A 19,501-nucleotide genomic window follows, 5' to 3' on the forward strand; every position below is an offset into this window, starting at 1 on the left:
ATTTTCCTCCCTCTGCCATAAAGTCCCATGTAAATAACATCACACCATCTCTCCAGCCCCCTCCAAAATACAGTCCCATGTAAATAACATCACCCCCTCAAAATTCAGTCCCATGTAAATAATATCACTCCCTCCCACAGACGCTATCAACATACAGTCCCATGTAAATAACATCACTGCCTCCTCCAGCCCCTTCTGATATACAGTCCCATGTAAACAACATCACTCCCCCCATAGCCTCCTCCAACACACAGTCCCATGTAAATAACATCAAGTACACCCCAGCCATCTTCAACATATAGTCCCATGTAAATAACATCACCCCCTCAACATTCAGTCCCATGTAAATCACATCACTCCCTCCCACAGCCGCCATCAACATACAGTCCCATGTAAATAACATCACTGCCTCCCCCAGTCTCTTTCAATATACAGTCCCATGTAAGTAACATTACTCCCTCCCCCAGCCACCTCCAACACACAGTTCCATGTAAATAACTTATTTCCCTTCAGCCCTAACATACACCACAGACTCTTCTCCTCTTCACTGCCCTCTTCTCTTGCACTGGTCACATGATGGTAACATCATCACAGGTCCTTCCCAACCACTGGCTGTTTTGCTGGTCACATGACCTGTGATGTCACCATAGGTCCTTCAACTCTTCCAGTGCATTAGATTCAATTGTATTGCCGTTCTGAAGAGGGCAATTCACTTGTATATAGCTGGCAGGCAAGACATTGGGGGCCTGGGACAAAACATCAGGGGCCCAGGCCCCGAATGTTTTAACCTAGCAACACCACTGGGCGGAGGGCTGCTCGCTGTAGAAAAGCACATTAGTCTTTCTTTTTTTTTCTTCCTTTAAGGTAAAATCTGTGAAAAGGGTGTTTTTTTCTCTCTAATTTTGTCATGTTTTATGGCTCTTTTCATTTGATTACTTCTCACAGTAGGTGATCTCCTGGGTGTCTGAGGCTACAGTCCCGTGCTCTATCCTATGGTCAGTTACATTCTTGGGGCTTTCTTTTTCTAAATGATCATTTTCTAAATTGTAGTTTTCTATTTTCCAGAAGCTCTCCAAGAATCCACATTATTTACTTACACTCACCTAAAGAATTATTAGGAACACCTGTTCTATTTCTCATTAATGTGAGTCAACCAATCACATGGCAGTTGCTTCGATGCATGTAGGGTTGTGGTCCTGGTCAAGACAATCTCCTGAACTCCAAACTGAATGCCAGAATGGGAAAGAAAGGTGATTTAAGCAATTTTGAGCGTGGCATGGTTGTTGGTGCCAGACCGGCCGCTCTGAGTATTTCACAATCTGCTCAGTTACTGGGATTTTCTCGCACAAACATTTCTAGGGTTTACAAAGAATGGTGTGAAAAGGGAAAAACATCCAGTATGCGGCAGTCCTGTGGGCGAAAATGCCTTGTTGATGCTAGAGGTCAGAGTAGAATGGGCCGACTGATTCAAGCTGATAGAAGAGCAACGTTGACTGAAATAACCACTCGTTACAACCGAAGGTATGCAGCAAAGCATTTGTGAAGCCACAACATGCACAACCTTCAGGGCGGATGGGCTACAACAGCAGAAGACCCCACCGGGTACCATCTCATCTCCACTACAAATAGGAAAAAGAGGCTACAATTTGCACGAGCTCGCCAAAATTGGACTGTTGAAGACTGGAAAAATGTTGCCTGGTCTGATGAGTCTCGATTTCTGTTGAGACATTCAAATGGTAGAGTCCGAATTTGGCGTAAACAGAATGAGAACATGTGCAGGCTGGTGGTGGTGGTGTAATGGTGTGGGGGATGTTTTATGGGCACACTTTAGGCCCCTTAGTGCTAATTGGCCATCGTTTAAATGCCACGGGCTACCTGAGCATTGTTTCTGACCATGTCCATCCCTTCATGACCACCATGTACCCATCCTCTGATGGCTACTTCTAGCAGGATAATGCACCATGTCACAAAGCTCGAATCATTTCAAATTGGTTTCTTGAACATGACAATGAGTTCACTGTACTAAAATGGCCCCCACAGTCACCAGATCTCAACCCAATAGAGCATCTTTGGGATGTGGTGGAATGGGAGCTTCGTGCCCTGGATGTGCATCCCTCAAATCTCCATCAACTGCAAGATGCTATCCTATCAATATGGGCCAACATTTCTAAAGAATGCTATCAGCACCTTGTTGAATCAATGCCACGAAGAATTAAGGCAGTTCTGAAGGCAAAAGGGGGTCCAACACCATATTAGCATGGTGTTCCTAATAATTCTTTAGGTAAGTGTATATGGGGTGTGCTCTCTAGAAGGACTATTAGACAGGTGATGGAGCAGAGTGCTCTTACCTTTAGATGCCTTCAAATGCTCAGCTCTGTCTGATGTGCCCTGTTCTTGTCTTATCAATAAAATTCAGTTTTTTTTAAATCATTCTTTATCCTTATATAAGGAGACATTTTAGTCCTTCTTGTTTGTGTCTTCCATGGAGTCAGTACTTTCCAAGTTTTGCCTTATAGGTTGCTCCTTACAAAGTATAAATTGATGAAAACTTAGGAGCTCATGTTCAGTGCTGCTTACTCCTGGGTGGTATATATCTATCTATCTATCTATCGTGGCAGTGGAGCTGACGGAGGGCCATATGAGGGCCATTAAAATGGTGTGGCTGACCCAGAGGAGCCTAGGTGAGAACAGAAGAGGCTGGTAAAATAGGTTTTTCACACTGTCTGCAGCAGCTAGGCTGGTAATGAAGAGAATTAGCAGCCAGCTGAGGAGCTCAGGTAAATGTGGGCTGAGCTCCTCAATCAGGGCTCCCAGTCTGGGGAAGGAGCAGGCTGTGCCAAGGCCTGTTGGAGCCGGGACCCTCTAACCCTGTGTAGGGTAATCACCATGTGGTGTTTTGGGGAGCTAGGTGGTAGACCCAGATCACGACAGAGAGGGGGAAATACTGTGTAGTCAGTGGCCAGACGGCCGATGATTTGTGTTTATAATTTGCTTGGTTTGCTGTAAAAGTGACAATAAAGCTGGTCATGGCCAGTTTGCACCAAAATCTGCAGTGTTGGAGTGGCTTTGTGAGGTGTGCCAGCCATCTAAGCGGAGAAGACAGCGATCCTGGAGACCTAAGTGACCCCGAGGTGTCACACTATCTGTCTATCTGTTTAATTTCAAATCTCTGTCTAAATACAGTTACAAACATAAGTGAACTCCTTGGACTAACCTGGATTTACTGTTTGACAAACGTAATGTAACTAAACTAAAAACATGCAACCCGTTATAATGTTCTTGTCTTTTATTGAATACACTAAGTAGACATGTACAGTGCAGAAAGAAAAAGTAAGTACACTATTGGATTTAATAACTTGTAGATTCCTCTTTCGCATCATTCACCTCCACTAAATATTATCTGTAGCTGCACATAAGATGTGCTCAACATTGAGGTGGAATTTTGGGTCATTCCTCCCAGAAAATGTGTCATTTCATCATTAGTTTTAGGATTCCCTCTTCAGGTCATACCATAGCATCTCCATAGGGTATAGGTCAGGAAGTTTCTCTGACTTGGCCATTCCAAAACACTAATCTTCTTTTCAGTCATTCCCTAGTTTATTTACTTGTATACTTTGGGTCATTGTCTTGTTGCATTACAGAAGATCTCTTCAGCTTGAGGTCATGGACAGCTGCCCTTGCAATCTCCTGTAAAAGATTTCATACTCCTTAGAATGCAGTAAAGCAGCCCCAAAACACGATGCCCCTTTCACCCCTTGCACATTTGAGATGAGGATTTGGTGTTGGCATGCCTTGTTTTTTTCTGCTCCAAACATAGTGTTTTACATTTTTGCTAAATATTTCCACTTTATCTGTCCATAGAACATTTTCCTAGAACAACTATGAAACATCCGGGTGGCCTTGGTAAAACTCGAGACAAACCGTAATTTAAAAAAAAATTTTTGGGCTGGCAGCAGCTTTCTTTTGTCCTTCTATGAACACCATTCTGTTTTCCTAACAGTGGACACATAAACAGAGGGTTTTGTAGTTTTAGTTCTTTTAGGATTGCCACACAAAAAGCTAGTGTGAAAGTAGCCTAAATTGGAATAATGTACAGACGGATCTTTGACTTATGTAGACTTTTCTGCCTTTGTTCATCTGTACAACTCTTCTTCTGAGATCTTCTGAAAGGTGTATACATCAAGGCAGGTTCACACTAATAAAACATATGAATGTTTTCCTCTTATCTTGCAGGTTCAGCACTGTATCCTACACATGGCTTCAAGCAATGGTTTATGCTATTGAGGAGATCAACGCCAATGATCTTCTGCTCCCTAACGTCACTCTGGGCTTCCAGTTGTTCGATAACTGTGTACACATATCCCGTGCTCTCTTGGAGACATTTATTGCCCTGACAGGAGAAGACAAGGCCTATTCCAAATTATCAGTGTCATAAGAAGGTGCCTCTTGCCATCATTGGTGACCCTTTATCACTTTTCTCTATGGCAATGGCTGCAATATTGGGTGTCTATGGATATCCTCAGGTGTGGACCACATGTCAAATCAATAATGAAACCCATATATTGTCATCTATACATTGAATATAGGGTTATGTTTTTGACATTATTAGCAAAGGAAGTTGGGAGGGGAGAGAAGGGAAACTTCCAGATTTGATAGACTTGCCCATTATAAGTGTATTCAAGATGGACATAATATGCACAGATTATCCATGAGATGTGCTTCTGAGACTGTTCTTGGATAGACCTTTGTGACTTCTAGGAGTTGATGCTAATTCTGTAGCAGGGCTCCGACTTACCATGTGCCATTTCAAATACTAGTGTATTTTACTGGCGAAGGGCTGTTAGGCCTCCCTCAGAAATCCTGGGTCAGGTTCATCAACTGCACATCTTCACCCTTTCTAGTTAAACTCCTGGAGACACTCCTTCATATTTCCTTGTATTACCTTCTGATTATTCTTCCTCAATGTGATGACTCAACTTCCCCACATCATGAGATAAGTAGTTAAGACTACTTTTTAATATAGCTCACCTGTGCTAAACAGAAGTTACTGAGCTAAACCTATTAGGTGGTTATGGTTAAAAATAATATATGTCCAAGTTTAGGAGAACTTTTTGATATTACGGATTGCAACCACAGATTTGCACTTCACTTTTGTCAGTACCCAGTCATCCCAATTTAGAAACCAACATAACTGAGATTTAGGGTGAAAAGGATGACTCTATCTGATAGTTTTGTTAATGTTTTTGCATACTTTGATTAATGCTGTCCTTATTTTTGTACTATCTTAATTTCAGGTCAGCTATGCTGCATCCATACACTCATTGAGTGATCGTTTCTTATATCCAACATTTTTTCGTACTATTCCTAGTGATTACAAACAGTCAAAAGCTTTGGCCAAATTGATCTCTTTCATGGGTTGGAAATGGGTTGGATTACTATCCCTCAATAGTGACTATGGAATTCTAGGGTCACAAATCCTTAAAGAGGAACTGCAGAAGTTGGATGTGTGCATCGCTTACCATGAGACATTTGGGAAAGGGACATCTTTAGTAAAACTTCAGGCCATATCAAACACTGTCGTTCAGTCCTCAGCAAAGGTGGTCATCCTCTTCTCCAAAGACCCTGAGATCATCCAGCTGATGGAATTGCTTTTAGAGCGTAAGGATGTGGAGAGAATCTGGCTCGCTAGTGATATCTGGTCAAACTCACCAATTTTGTCTGTTTCAAGATACAGTCCTCTATTAGCTGGTACTATTGGCTTTATATTACATGAAGTAGATATGCCAGGGTTTAAAGAATATTTACTGAGACTCCAACCATCTGCCTTGCTCCCTCAAGACATCTTTATAGAAAAATTTTGGGAGCTGGTTCAAGGTTGTCGTTGGCCAAGTGGTGGTTCTAGTGGAGATAATGGGACTCTGTGGTGTACTGGAGAGGAGAAACTGAAATCTTACAAGAATAGACAGTATGGCTCCTATAACGATGACTTCAGGAGGCAATATTTAGTATACAACGCAGTATACTCAGTAGCTCATGCTGTCCATAATGTAATCTTTCCCGATGCTCTGCATCAGGAGTCCACCACATGTGAAAAATGTGAAGACCTGACCAACATAAAGTCATGGCAGGTAACGTTTCAGATTTTATGCTTTTTTTTAAATCAACTTTTTATGTGTTTATATGGATAGTGATATTGATGGTAAGCCATCTAATTACTCATGGTGACTAATGCAATGCTGCTGGCCCATTCCTTATAGTACTCAGTTGGATACTGACTGTTAATAAGCATTCTTTTGTATGTTTCTATATGTGCACCTCATGTTGTATATCAAATGTATTTTAATAATTAATAAAATGCAAAGTGGATAAAGAAAAGATAATTCTAAATCCAATCCATATTTGGTGTGACCAACCTTTGCCTTCAGCATCACTTCTTCTAGGTACACTTGCACACAGTTTTTGAATGAACTTGGCAGGGTGGTTGTTCCAGACATCCTGGAGAACTAACCATCTTCTGTGAATGCCAACTTGCTCCAGTCTTTCTATCTATGTAAGACAGTCTGGATGATATTGAGATGAGGGCTGTTAGGCTGCCACGCCACCACTTCCAGGACTCCTTATTCTTGTTTAAAGGGAACCTGTCATCAACTTTATGCTGACCGCCAATCTGCTGATGATTGGAAGCTCTCTCCTAGAGAGAAAGGGAGTGAATGAATAACCAGGTGGCCTTGACTCTTTTCCAGACCCAGTCTGCAATGATTGTCATGTTGGTTCTCGGCAACCACTTATTTTTAACTTATAAATGACAGATCGCTGAAATACACTCACCTGTCTCTACTTTACGCTGCTGTTAGTATGGGCAGCATAAAGTTGATGACAGGTTCCCTTTAAGTGGAAGATGGTGTTTAGTGACATTAGCTTTATGTTTGGGGTCATTGTTAGAGATAAGCGAATCTAAGTTGACAAAATTGAATTCGATCTGAGTTTAAAGGGAGTCTGTCAGCAGATTTACCCCTTTTTAACAGTTGCCATACCGCTGTAGCCGCAAAACAGATGATTAACACGGTACCTTTATATGCTTTGGTGGACTTTTAAATATGCCAAAAACGAACTTTGATGAGGGCTCGCAAGTGCCCAGGGCGGAGTCCACCGGGTTGGAGCCCAGGCAGCTCTGCCTCTTCGGCTCTTATCCCCGCCCAGCCTCCTCCTCTGCTCGCCTATCTGTTGTCTCTCCCCCTCAGCGAGATCCTGCGCCGACGCGATGACTTGCTTGGTCGGGGCATGCGCATAAGCTACTGCGATGCCGTGTCAGCAATGGTCATGGCAGTGCGCATGCCCCGACCAAGCAAGTCATCGCGTCGGCGCAGGATCTCGCTGAGGGGGAGAGACAACAGATAGGCGGGCAGAGGAGGAGGCTGGGAGGGGATAAGAGCCGAAGAGGCAGAGCTGCCTGGGCTCCAACACGGTGGACTCCGCCCTGGGCACTTGCGAGCCCTCATCAAAGTTCGTTTTTGGCATATTTAAAAGTCCACCAAAGCATATAAAGGTACCGTGTTAATCATCTGTGTTGCGGCTACAGCGGTATGGCAACTGTTAAAAAGGGGTAAATCTGCTGACAGACTCCCTTTAAGGAAAAATTTGATTTGTGCTGAAGTTGAATTTCGTAATTTCTTAGAAAAGAAAATTGATTCCACCTCACCAATAATCGCACGTGCAGCGGAGAAGCCAGGCTGACTTCGTAGTACAAAGCTTCAACAGATGAAAGATTCCCAGCACGTAGTTAAATGTGATCTTGCACAGCCTTTATTTCATATCCAAATGGTACATACAGTACAGTGTGGTGGACACAGACTCCCAACATCTCCCGTCAGAACGACATGTTTCGAGCCGGCAGACTAAGAGCTTGCCGGCTCGAAACATGTCGGTCTGACGGGAGATGTCGGGAGTCTGTGTTTACCACACTGTATGTACCTTTTGGATATGAAATAAAGACTGTACAAGATCACATTTAACTTACATGCTGAAAATTTTTCATCTGTTAAAGTTGAATTTCCTTGCGCTTCGTGGTAACAAATCATATTTTTTTCTAAAATGGCTGCTGCACATGTTAGAAAGAGGAAGTAAGAATCCCGGAAATGAGAGAGCACCCATAATGCCATGCATACAGCCAATCAGCAGATAGCCAGCCCCTATGATGTCACAGCCTTATAAAAAGTCTCCTTCTGCCCGGTTTCCGCCATTGTCCAGTGAACAGGCACTAGGGACAGTGTTTAGGAGGACATCAGTCAGCAAAAATTTGGCAGTTCAGGGAAAGATTATTCATAGTACAGGGAAAGGATAGGGAGGCATTATCCACACTGTAGGGAGAGAGCAAGGACCAATAGGACAGTGTAAAGCCTGGGTTATAGGGGTTATTCTATTACACCTTGCTGCACTAATTGGGGTTACAAAGTCATCTATTACTAGTGATCATAGGTTGTTTGCATTTAGAGATGAGCACATTTCTTAAAAGTTTGATTCGGCTAATTCACTGAATTTCACAAAAAAATCACTTCTTAACGAATTATTTTGTCACAAAGCGCATTTTTTTGTAAGTAGCAGGTGCAATGGCATATTAAAAAAATATATGGAACCTATCTATTCTCTAGGTTTCCCACCACTTGAAGCATGTCTATTTCAAAAATCGGATGGGGGAAGAGATGTTCTTCGATGCCAATGGAAACCCTCCAACTGACTATGACCTTCTAAACTGGCATAAGAACTCAGATGGTGTTATTCACTTTGAGACAGTTGGACGGTACAATTTACGTCAAGCTAAAGAAAATGAATTGAGCATCAATATCACAGCTATCAAGTGGATCACAGGTGGCAGCGAGGTACCATGTCATATTTACTGTTAGAGGACTATGTACATAAGAACACCATAACTTTATAATGTAACATTTTCTTACTATCTTTAGGTCCCCAGATCAGTATGCAGCGAAAGCTGCTCCCCTGGATTCCGAAAAGCTGCTCGAAAAGGGCAACCGGTGTGTTGTTATGACTGTATTCCTTGTTCAGAGGGTGAAATATCCAACCAAACAGGTATATTCAGATGTATGGTCCTTGCCAAACTCAACCAAAGTTCTCAAATGGTGTCTTTAATGAACTAAAACCTAATATCAACCATTTAACCCCCATACAAACCCTTAAGTACCACTTTTGTAGATTATTGTAGAGTATTCTCAATTATTCTAAACCAAGTACCTCAAAGGCTACAATCTGATATAATTTTTTTTTTTTTTATTGCTAAATGCACATATTGTGCTGAGGTTATTAGTACTGCATTATCGTAATGGGGCTGATGTGCATCTGCTGTCACTTGAACAAATTTTACTAAGGGCGACTACTAAGAGCGTTTTTTAAGTGGCATACAAGATCCTCACCCCTTAAGCATTATACAGGGATCTGGACTCCACTGCAGGGAACCACCAGTGGATCAGGCGAAATCATAGTCACTTATAGTATGAAGTCAGGGCAGGGAGATTACAAAAAACATGGTAAACAATTAAAGGCCAGGAAAGGTAGCTCAGAGTCAGAATTGAGAAAGAGCAGTGGTCTGGTCAGGTGGCAAAGGGTCAATAAAAGAAGTCAGTCAGAAGTTGGTATATGGAACAGGTAGACGTAAATCACCAGCAGTGATGGTCTGGCTTTAGTGCTGCTATAGCCAGCAAAACGGCTAGGGCAGCGCTAAAGCCCTCCCATCAGAGCTGGTTGACAGTCACTGAACACACTGCCTGGCAGAAGCCTCCTGCCGGGCAGTGTGTTATTGTAAACAAAAGAGCCTTTGCCCTGCCTGGTTTAGCGCAGCGCAAAGGAGAGCATCGGAGCATGAACTACTCTGATGCTCAAGTCATGGGGGTTGCACGGGTGAAAATAGAGGTTTGTCTGGGTTCATCTCTGAACCCGGACAACCCCTTTAAGCTGGTCATACACAATAATTGGGTATTGGCCAAACCCATTTTATCTTATGGGATTGGCCGTCCATCTAATGTATTTGGTGGTGTCCTGTCCTATACACTTCCCGCCAAAGCCTTCTGTTCAACACTTCTTCAATGTAGGCTTAGCAGCCCACCATAAGACAAATCTCCTGACTCTGTCCTTAAAAAAAAAGACATTTAGTTCCCCCACCTCGAAACTATTAAAATTTGCCTCCAATTATCCCTAACTTGGGGATTTCAGAGAATCAATCAATTTGGACGAAATGCACTCAAAATGGCATCCTTTATTTTACAGATTGTTTACAGACAGCACAGCAGGACAGGAAAGATGAAGAAGGATCACATAACCCTTGGCAGTGCCCTAATTGTTGCCAATGATGCCTTGCAGTCAGCCTTAGCCAATCAGTAGAGTTATTCAGTAGGCACTAGTTATGATCCCTCCAAGAGAAGCCATATGTATTCTGAGGTTGTACATTGATGCGACAGGACAGACAGAAAGAGAAAAGATAGGGAAGATAGGGCAAAGATATGGAAGATAATAGCTAGGTAGATGTGCCATCCTAACATACTGGAGAGGACTCCTCTGCATGTGCACATCTGTCCCAACAATGTATTTCAATGCAGCTTTGAGCACTGACAGTGGGGGAGCAGCGGACAGTAGGAAAATATAAGATAGCGATCTGGACCCCTTATCTACAGTACCATGAACTGCATATAAAAGTCCAAGACTGGACCAGTGGCAAGAACTTGCCCAGTTTGCCATGTGCTTACTGTCTTGTCTAGCCTGCAGTGTGATGTCATCACAGCCAGTTGCATCATCACACCAACGTGGACAAAATTGTCCTTCCAAACATGACATTTATGAGAATAAATGGATCTGTGAGGATTCTCACACAACTCCACTGATGCCAGTAAATAGATCTGCCATTACTGACAGTGGGTACTGGTGATTTATCACTGACCCAATAATTCCTATGCTGCTGTTTGCCGGCCCATCGTGTCCCATACTGTACTGCTGTCAATGCAGCCACTGCTGCCCCTGCAGCCACAACTATTACCCCTATGTAGATACACATCTCCTGCCTTGTCCATACTTCATATTGTACAGATACTACTGCCCCTTCCTCCACTACTACCCATACACAGTCACACATTTCCTACTTTGTGCATACTCCATAATGTACTGCTACTAGTGCCCCTTCTTCCACTGTGACTACCCATACACAGTCACACATCTTCTGCCACTTCAATCATATTTCATACTGTACGGCTACTACTACCCCTGCTGTCACTACTACTATCCCTGTGTAGCCACATATCTCCTGCCTTGTCCATACTCCATACTGTACTGCTAGCACTGCCCCCTCTATCACTCTGACTACCCATACACAGTCACATATCTCCTGCTGTTTCAATCATGTTCCATACTATACTGCTACAAGTGCCCTTCCTCCACTATTACCCATACACAGTCACACATCTCCTACCTTGTCCATCATGTTCCATACTGTACTGCTACTACTACCCCTGCTGCCACTTACTACTGCCCCTACACAGTCACATATCTTCTGTCTTGTCTATCAGATTGTAGCGGTCAGAGGAGGGAGAGCCCGCAAAGCATGATTCAAGTACAGTACAGCGGACAAGGAGACTGAAGCAAAAGCAGGTTTTATTAGCGAACCAGATGTAACTGCCGGAAAATCGAATTAACAGTATAAACAGGTTTACACAGATTGCATGAACACGAGTTAGAATGCGAGTCCAGGCTACACTCAGCTAGTATACTCCTATCTAGCCCTGCTACCTAGGGGACGCTTCTACAGCGCACTGACTAAGTCCCTGACTCTATAACCTATCACAGATAAGCACCGGTGCCACTCACAGTTCTGCAGATTCTCCTTGATCCCATAAGATGCAGTCTGGCTCCAGGTCTGGTCGCTTGCTTGTCTGTCTTTCTCTCTCTGGTCACAACAGATGCAGCTCTCCACCTCTGGCAGGAAGGATCCAGCTGGTCTCTACACTCACGGTCCCACTCCTCTGTAACACTGTGCAGTCTCTTTCTCTGGGTCACAGCTGAAGCACTTCAGTTCAGAGTCTATCTTGGCCTGTCTCCAGCACAGCCAGCTTCTCAGGACTCCATCAGTCAGGCTCCATGTCCCATCACTAGCCTTTACTTGGCTCCTAACATGGCAGCCATCCTCTCACAGCTCCCAGGACACTCCAACCTCCAGCCAGGACTCAAACCCCGGGAACTTCTGGCTCCTCCTACCTCTTGTGTATCTCAGAAACAGTTCAACTTCCTCATTCTCAGAGCCACAGTGGCCTCTAGTGGCTGAAACAAGTCATCACAGTCTATGTAACACCATATTGTAAGATATCTGTGCAAAGAACAGTATTCTAGAGGCTGACCCTTACATGCCTTCCCACTTTAAAGGGGGCCGTCCTCGGCCTCGCTATATAGTCCATGGAAAACAAAGGGGTTAATGAAACATTTAAACTGCAGTACAACATTGTCCACAATACCTACAGGCAGACCAAATGAACTTGTCAGCAGCGTACCTATTTGGTAGAACCCCTGCAGTAGACCTACTGGATCTCCGGAGGTCTTGACTATCTGCTAGGACCTGACTTTCTCCACTAATAGCTGTTAACCTGGACAGCAGGAGATCTGGATGTGGTCGCGGGCTCTTCGGACCAGCATGGCCGTGGCATATTCCTATGTAGAGTCCGTGAGGCAAACTCCTCCTTTTCAACCTGCACTTTGTAAGCCGGACCATCGGGATATACTCCCTTGCTCACTTTGTATGGCCGTACCTCCCAACATTCGCTCAAATCGCCTCTGGGACGTTTCTCTTGCGGAATTACCACAGATTGGTGTGCTGGGACTCTCTTCCGGGTCCCACAAAATCGGATCTGCCAGTTGAAATGCTATCTGGGAAGGTTTGTGTGGAGTGGCTTGCTCCCAATAATCCAGAGGTTCTGGGTGTCCTAGGCGGCTTACTCCAACACCTCTCTGGCGAAATGTCCTATATTTCCACACCGCCAACACTGTACCCTTCGACGGCCCTCTCTCCACCTGTGTGCGGGAGGTGCCTCTAGAACTTGGTGGGGAGGCAACTTAAGGTGAGGACGTTCTGGTGTAGGAACCTGCAGGGTCGCCTGATAGGCTTGTTGTTGGGCCGGACAGGCCGCCTCAGGGAGATAACACGACTCAATCCGTTTTCCAGGTGCGTCAACTTTTCGTGCATAGCACTCAGAGCAGCTGTGTAAGTCTTGTACCACTCTGACTAGGACCTCTTCGCTCTTTGTAACCCTGTGGGGTGTGACGGTCTGGGTCCGTGTCACTTCGGATGCATAACTTTCCTCTTTACTCCGCGCCACAGCCTCTGCCAATGTTTGTCGGAAGGTTAGAGCAGGGTCCACCCTGACTCGTTCCCACAGGGCCTTTCTCAGGGGAGTGCTGTAGAGTCCCAGAATGAATTGTTCCCGCAGTATACGGTCCACGGGCCCCAGGCCGGTTACTCCGTCTGCCTCTTTTTTCTGTATCTCGGCCAATATTCCCTGTAACGCCATTGCATATTGTGAGACCCCTTCCTCTTCTCGCTGAATCCGGTAAAAGAACGTTGCCCGGAGGTGCCCCGCACTAGCCGTCTCACCGTATATTTCTTCTAGAAATTGCACAATCTCTTCCAACGTTCTACGGGTGGCTTCTGGTTGTAGGAAAACAGTCTTCCGGGCCTCACCCTCTAATGCGGCTAACGCGATTTCCACCTGGAGTTCTGGGCCGACATTTTAAATCCTAGCAGCGCTCCGTAACCTTATCACCCAGTCCGACAGTGACATATTCTGGCCATCAAATTTGGGTAGCAAGTTAAACAACATGCCAATAGGGAGGGCCCTTGCAGGGTTCCACCATTGCCTGAGGTACTCACATTAGCATTATGCACATTGCCTTCAGCCGACTCCATCTCTGTGACTGTACCCTGCTCGCAGCGCCATTTGTAGCGGTCAGAGGAGGGAGAAACCGCAAAGCAGGATTCAAGTACAGTACAGCGGACAAGGAGACTGAAGCAAAAAACAGCTTTATTAGAGAACCAGATGTAACTGACGGAAAATCTAATTAACAGTATAAACAGGTTTACACAGATTACATGAACACGAGTTAGAATAAATGCGTTCCACAGTATACACATACGAGTCCAGGCTACACTCAGCTAGTAGACTCCTGACAAGCCTTGCTACCCAGGGGACGCTTCTACAGCGCACTGACTAAGTCCCTGACTCTATAACCTATGACAGATAAGCACCGGTGCCACTCACAGTTCTGCAGATTCTCCTTGATCCCATAAGATGCAGTCTGGCTCCAGGTCCGGTCGCTTGCTTGTCTGTCTTTCTCTCTCTGGTCACAACAGATGCAGCTCTCCACCTCTGGCAGGAAGGATCCGGCTGGTCTCTACACACGGTACCACTCCTCTGTAACACTGTGCAGTCTCTTTCTCTGGGTCACAGCTGCAGCACTTCAGTTCAGAGTCTATCTTGGCCTGTCTCCAGCACAGCCAGCTTCTCAGGACTCCATCAGTCAGGCTCCATGTCCCATCACTAGCCTTTACTTGTCTCCTAACATGGCAGCCATCCTCTCACAGCTCCCAGGACACTCCAACCTCCAGCCAGGACTCAAACCCCGGGAACTTCTGGCTTCTCCTACCTCTTGTGTATCTCAGAAACAGTTCAACTTCCTCATTCTCAGAGCCACAGTGGCCTCTAGTGGCTGAAACAAGTCATCACAGTCTATGTAACCAGGGCCGGCCTTAGGTGTTCAGGCGCCCTGTGCGAGATAACCTTGTGGCGCCCCCCCCCCCCCAAAAAAAAAACAAAAAACACTGCTTGTTGCTGGCATCATGGCATAGGCTGGCTGACTATCCAACCAAGTAGTTACCAGCCCTCACACCCCAAAGGCCGGTGTAATGTTATACTTCCCTAGTTCGTGAGATTTCCCTACCCTCGTCACTTCCGGTCGCACCGGACATGACGTGAGGAGGTGTGCAGCGCCGCGCAGGCGCACAACGACAGGTTAGGGAAATTTCACAGCAGAGTGCGCATGCGCCAGGAGCCTCGCCGGCGGTTAGGGTAGGGAAAAACTATGGGCCAATGCGCAGGCGCAGTGATCGGATGGATGTTCTCAGCTGAACACCGGCCGACACTGCGCATGCATCGGGAGCCTCACCAGCGGTTAGGGAAGGGAAAAATTACGTACGGGCCAGTGCTTTTTCCCTACCCTAACCGCTGGTGAGGCTCCCAGCGCATGCGCAGTGTCGGCCGGTGTCCAGCTGAGAAAATTCGTTTCCAATGTAGTATTAATAACTAAACAATTAAATAATAAACATATTGCATTGTCTACTTACCGCCAGGACAATTAGATGATCTGGACTCTGGCTGCAGTCTGGCTCTGGGGACTCCATTGTCACTCTCTTCCCCCCCCCCTCCCTCTCTTGTCACTCTTTCCCCCCCCTTCCCTTGTCACTCTCATTATCCCCCCTCTCCCTTGTCACGCTCATTATTTCCCCCCCCCCATCACTCTCATTATTTCCCCCCCCCATCACTCTCATTATTTCCCCCCCCCCATCACTCTCATTATTTCCCCCCCCATCACTCTCATTATTTCCCCCCCCCATCACTCTCATTATTTCCCCCCCCATCACTCTCATTATTTCCCCCCCCCCCCCATCACTCTCATTATCCCCCCCCCCATCACTCTCATTATCCCCCCCCCCCCCCATCACTCTCATTATCCCCCCCCCCCCATCACTCTCATTATCCCCCCCCCATCACTCTCATTATTCCCCCCCCATCACTCTCATTATTTCCCCCCCCCATCACTCTCATTATTCCCCCCCCATCACTCTCATTATTTCCCCCCCCCATCACTCTCATTATTCCCCCCATCACTCTCATTATTCCCCCCCATCACTCTCATTATTCCCCCCCCCCATGTCACTCTCTTTCTTTCCTCCCCCCCTCTCTTTTCCCCCCCTCCCTTGTCACTCTCTTTCTTTCCTCCCCCCTCCCCCCTTGTCACTCTCTTTCTTTCCTCCCCCTCCCCCCTTGTCACTCTCTTTCTTTCCTCCCCCCTCCCCCCTTGTCACTCTCTTTCTTTCCTCCCCCCTCCCCCCTTGTCACTCTCTTTCTTTCCTCCCCCCTCCCCCCTTGTCACTCTCTTTCTTTCCTCCCCCCTCCCCCCTTGTCACTCTCTTTCTACTCCCACCTCCACCTCTAGTGTAGCGTGGCCGAGCTCTGTTCGATCCGCGGTACAGGAGCATTTGTTTCCTGTACCCGGCCGGACTGACAGGAAGTGCACACTAAGTGAGCACTTCCTGTCAGTCCGGCCGGGTACAGGAAACAAAAGCTCCTGTACCGCGGACCTAACAGAGCTCGGCCACGCTACATTAACAGGCGCAGGATTCTTTAGAGCGGCAAGCGCTCAGCCTCAGCCACTCAGGCGGCGCAGAATGAGGGGCGCCGCCAGCCGCCCCCAACTTATATAAGCAACTTTTTTTTTTAAACCGCAACGGGCGCCGTGCGCCCCCTGCTGAATATAGGAGGAGGAGGAGGGGGGGGAAACATAAGTGCCGCCTCGCCTGCCCATATTACATTGCGGGCTGTCGGCCGCCCGGCGCCCCTGTTGCTATGGCGCCCTGTGCGGCCGCACAGCCCGCACACCCCAAAGGCCGGCCCTGTATGTAACACCATATTGTAAGATATCTGTGCAAAGAACAGTATTCTAGGGGCTGACCCTTACAAGATTCCATACTGAAATGCTACTGCTTCTATTTCTACTGCTACTACTGTCAATACTACTATCCCTATATGGTCACACCTCTCCTGCCTTGTCCATCATGTTCCATACTGTATTGCTACTACTGCTCTCACTGCCAATACTACTAACTCTATACAGTCACACATCTCGTGCCTTGTCTATCAGATTTCATACTATAATTCGGTTGTTGCTTCCAAAAATTCGTATTTTTTTTCATAAAAACAAAAGTAGTTGCTTCTTCACTTTCTCAAAACTCAGACACGTTATCACCAGCACATGCATTTGTGGTGTTGCTATTGGTGTAGACAGAATACATATATGTATTTTATTTAACATAACACCAAAACTGTTGTTGGTCCCCAAAAAAGTGATACTTTTTGGACTGCTTGTTGAAAACAAGTCATTGCTTTTTTAGTACCACCTTGTGTCTCTAAACTATAAACACTATCAGGCTGTGCCCCTTCAAATAAATAATTTCGGAATCATTTTTTTATTTTAAAAAGCATAAATCTGGGTTTTGTACAGTCCCTGGTCCACAAATGGTGGCCTAAACGGTTACCTACTATGTGAGCCCTCATCTCACCTTTTAATTACGATTTTGCAATGAGCGCAGCTAAGCAAACAAGTGATCAACTCTTATTATTGTTATTAGAGATTAGCGAATTTTTGAAAAGTTTAATTCGGCTGACTTCGTCATGCAGCGCATTTTTATGTAAGTTGCGGGTGCAATGATAGGAAGCTCCGATAGCGCTGCCCCCTTCATTGTACCCCTCAGATGCAGCATTAATACATGATTGCAGCATAACATTTTTTTAAATCAAACTTACCGCCTCCATTAGCTCACAACGGCCCGGTTTCCGCCATCTTGCTAGAAGATCTGGCAGGAAATCTTGTGTGGCGGGAGAGTACGTCATCATGCCGGCCGGCCTGGTGACGTCATACGTCACTGCACACGGAATTTCGATATTTAATCGTGGGTTTCGATTCGCTCATCTCTATTTATTATATTCAGACCAAGAACAAAGAAGCTTTTTTCAAATCAAACTTGAATTTCATAAATTTGAGTTATTTAGTATAGAACCAAAACTAGAAGAGGGATTGATCCAAAAACTGTGTATAAATGCATCAGGGGTAAGTACAGAGATCTCCGTGCCAAAGGAACATCCCCTTTATCTAGAGAATAGAAGGCTTCTACTACTACATGGAAGGGCATTCTTTACTGTAAGAGCAGTGAGACTATGGAGCTCTCTGCTAGAGGAGCTGGTGATGGTGGACTCAATGAGTCCAAGAGGGACCTGGATGTCTGGAGAAGGGTTTTTGATTCAGGCCGATTTGGAGTCGGTAAATAATTTTTCCCCTACAATGAAGAAATCGGCTTCTCCCTTATGAAGGTTTTTTGCTTTCCTCTCTACCAATGGTGCAGGATAATAGGCTGAATTGGATGGATGTAAGTCTTTATTTTAATGTTATTATGTCTTTATATTTTATCTCTTAGATTCACGCAACTGTTTTCCATGTGCTGCTGACATGTGGCCCAATGCTAACAACACCATGTGCCTTCATAAAGAAGTAGAGTTTCTGTCGTACTGGGAACAACTTGGAGTCGCCTTAACTTCTACTGTTATTTTCTGCTCCTTCACCACCCTTTCTGTCATGTGTATTTTCGTCAAATACAAAGACACTGCCATTGTCAAAGCCAATAACAGTGATCTCACCTACTGCCTCCTTATCTCATTGTCCTTAAGTTTCCTCTGCTCTCTACTATTTATTGGAGAACCTAAAAGATTAACATGTCTCTTGCGTCAAACAGCTTTTGGAGTAATCTTTGTCGTTTGTGTTTCATGCATATTTGCTAAAACTCTGATGGTTATCATAGCTTTCCGGGCAACTAAACCTGGAAGCAATATGAGAAAGTGGCTAGGACCAAAAATCCCTGCTGTAGTCATTGTAATCTGTACCTGCATGCAGATTTTCATTTGTATGTTCTGGATTTTGCATTGCCCTCCATTTCCAGAGAAGAACTTTAAGATAAGGGCTGGAGTCATCATCTTTCAATGCAATGAATGTTTAGATGTTTTATTGTGGGCCATGCTTGGGTACATGGGACTTCTTGCTTGTATTAGTTTCATAGTTGCATTTCTGGCCAGGAACTTACCAGATAGTTTCAACGAAGCCAAGTGGATTACTTTTTCCATGTTGATCTTCTTGAGTGTCTGGATCTCTTTTGTTCCAGCCTATCTCAGCACTCAGGGAAAGTTCATGGTGGTTGTTGAAGTGTTTGGAATAATTTCCTCCAGTGCTGGGATCTTAAGTTGCTTTTTTTTCCCTAAGTGTTATATCATATTATTTCACCCTGATCTTAACACCCGTGAGAGCCTCCTGGGAAAAAGCACCACTCAAAAGACAAAGACCTAGATCTCATAGAATATGTGCGGTGGGCTGCCCCCCAAGGGCAATTGGGTCCTAGGGTTTAGGAATGCTGAGTGGTATGTTGCGGCCCTAATACTTTCTGTCATATTGCTCCTACCTGGATTCTGTTACTACCAGGGTTAGGCTCCATAGCAACAAAGGAGTTGTACTTGGTGGAGTAAGTAGAGTCCACACTTGGTGAAATTTAACGGCTTTACTTGAATAAATTTGAAATAAACTTGTGTTATCCAAACAATACATGATCTTTCTCTTGGCTCCAGCAGGAGCTGGTGAACCT

The 19,501-nt window shown here is 45.2% G+C and overlaps 1 protein-coding gene across 1 annotated transcript; it reads left to right on the top strand.

Moving 5' to 3' along the window:
- Positions 1-4,267: 4,267 nt before the first annotated feature.
- Positions 4,268-19,209, top strand: LOC122925488 (extracellular calcium-sensing receptor-like). The gene is given in 6 exon segments (XM_044276844.1): positions 4,268-4,411; positions 4,413-4,523; positions 5,295-6,128; positions 8,649-8,876; positions 8,961-9,084; positions 18,290-19,209. Coding segments are annotated over 6 exon segments (2,361 nt in total).
- Positions 19,210-19,501: the final 292 nt, after the last annotated feature.

This window comes from Bufo gargarizans, chromosome 2 (genome assembly GCF_014858855.1).
Source record: "Bufo gargarizans isolate SCDJY-AF-19 chromosome 2, ASM1485885v1, whole genome shotgun sequence".
NCBI lineage: Eukaryota > Metazoa > Chordata > Amphibia > Anura > Bufonidae > Bufo > Bufo gargarizans.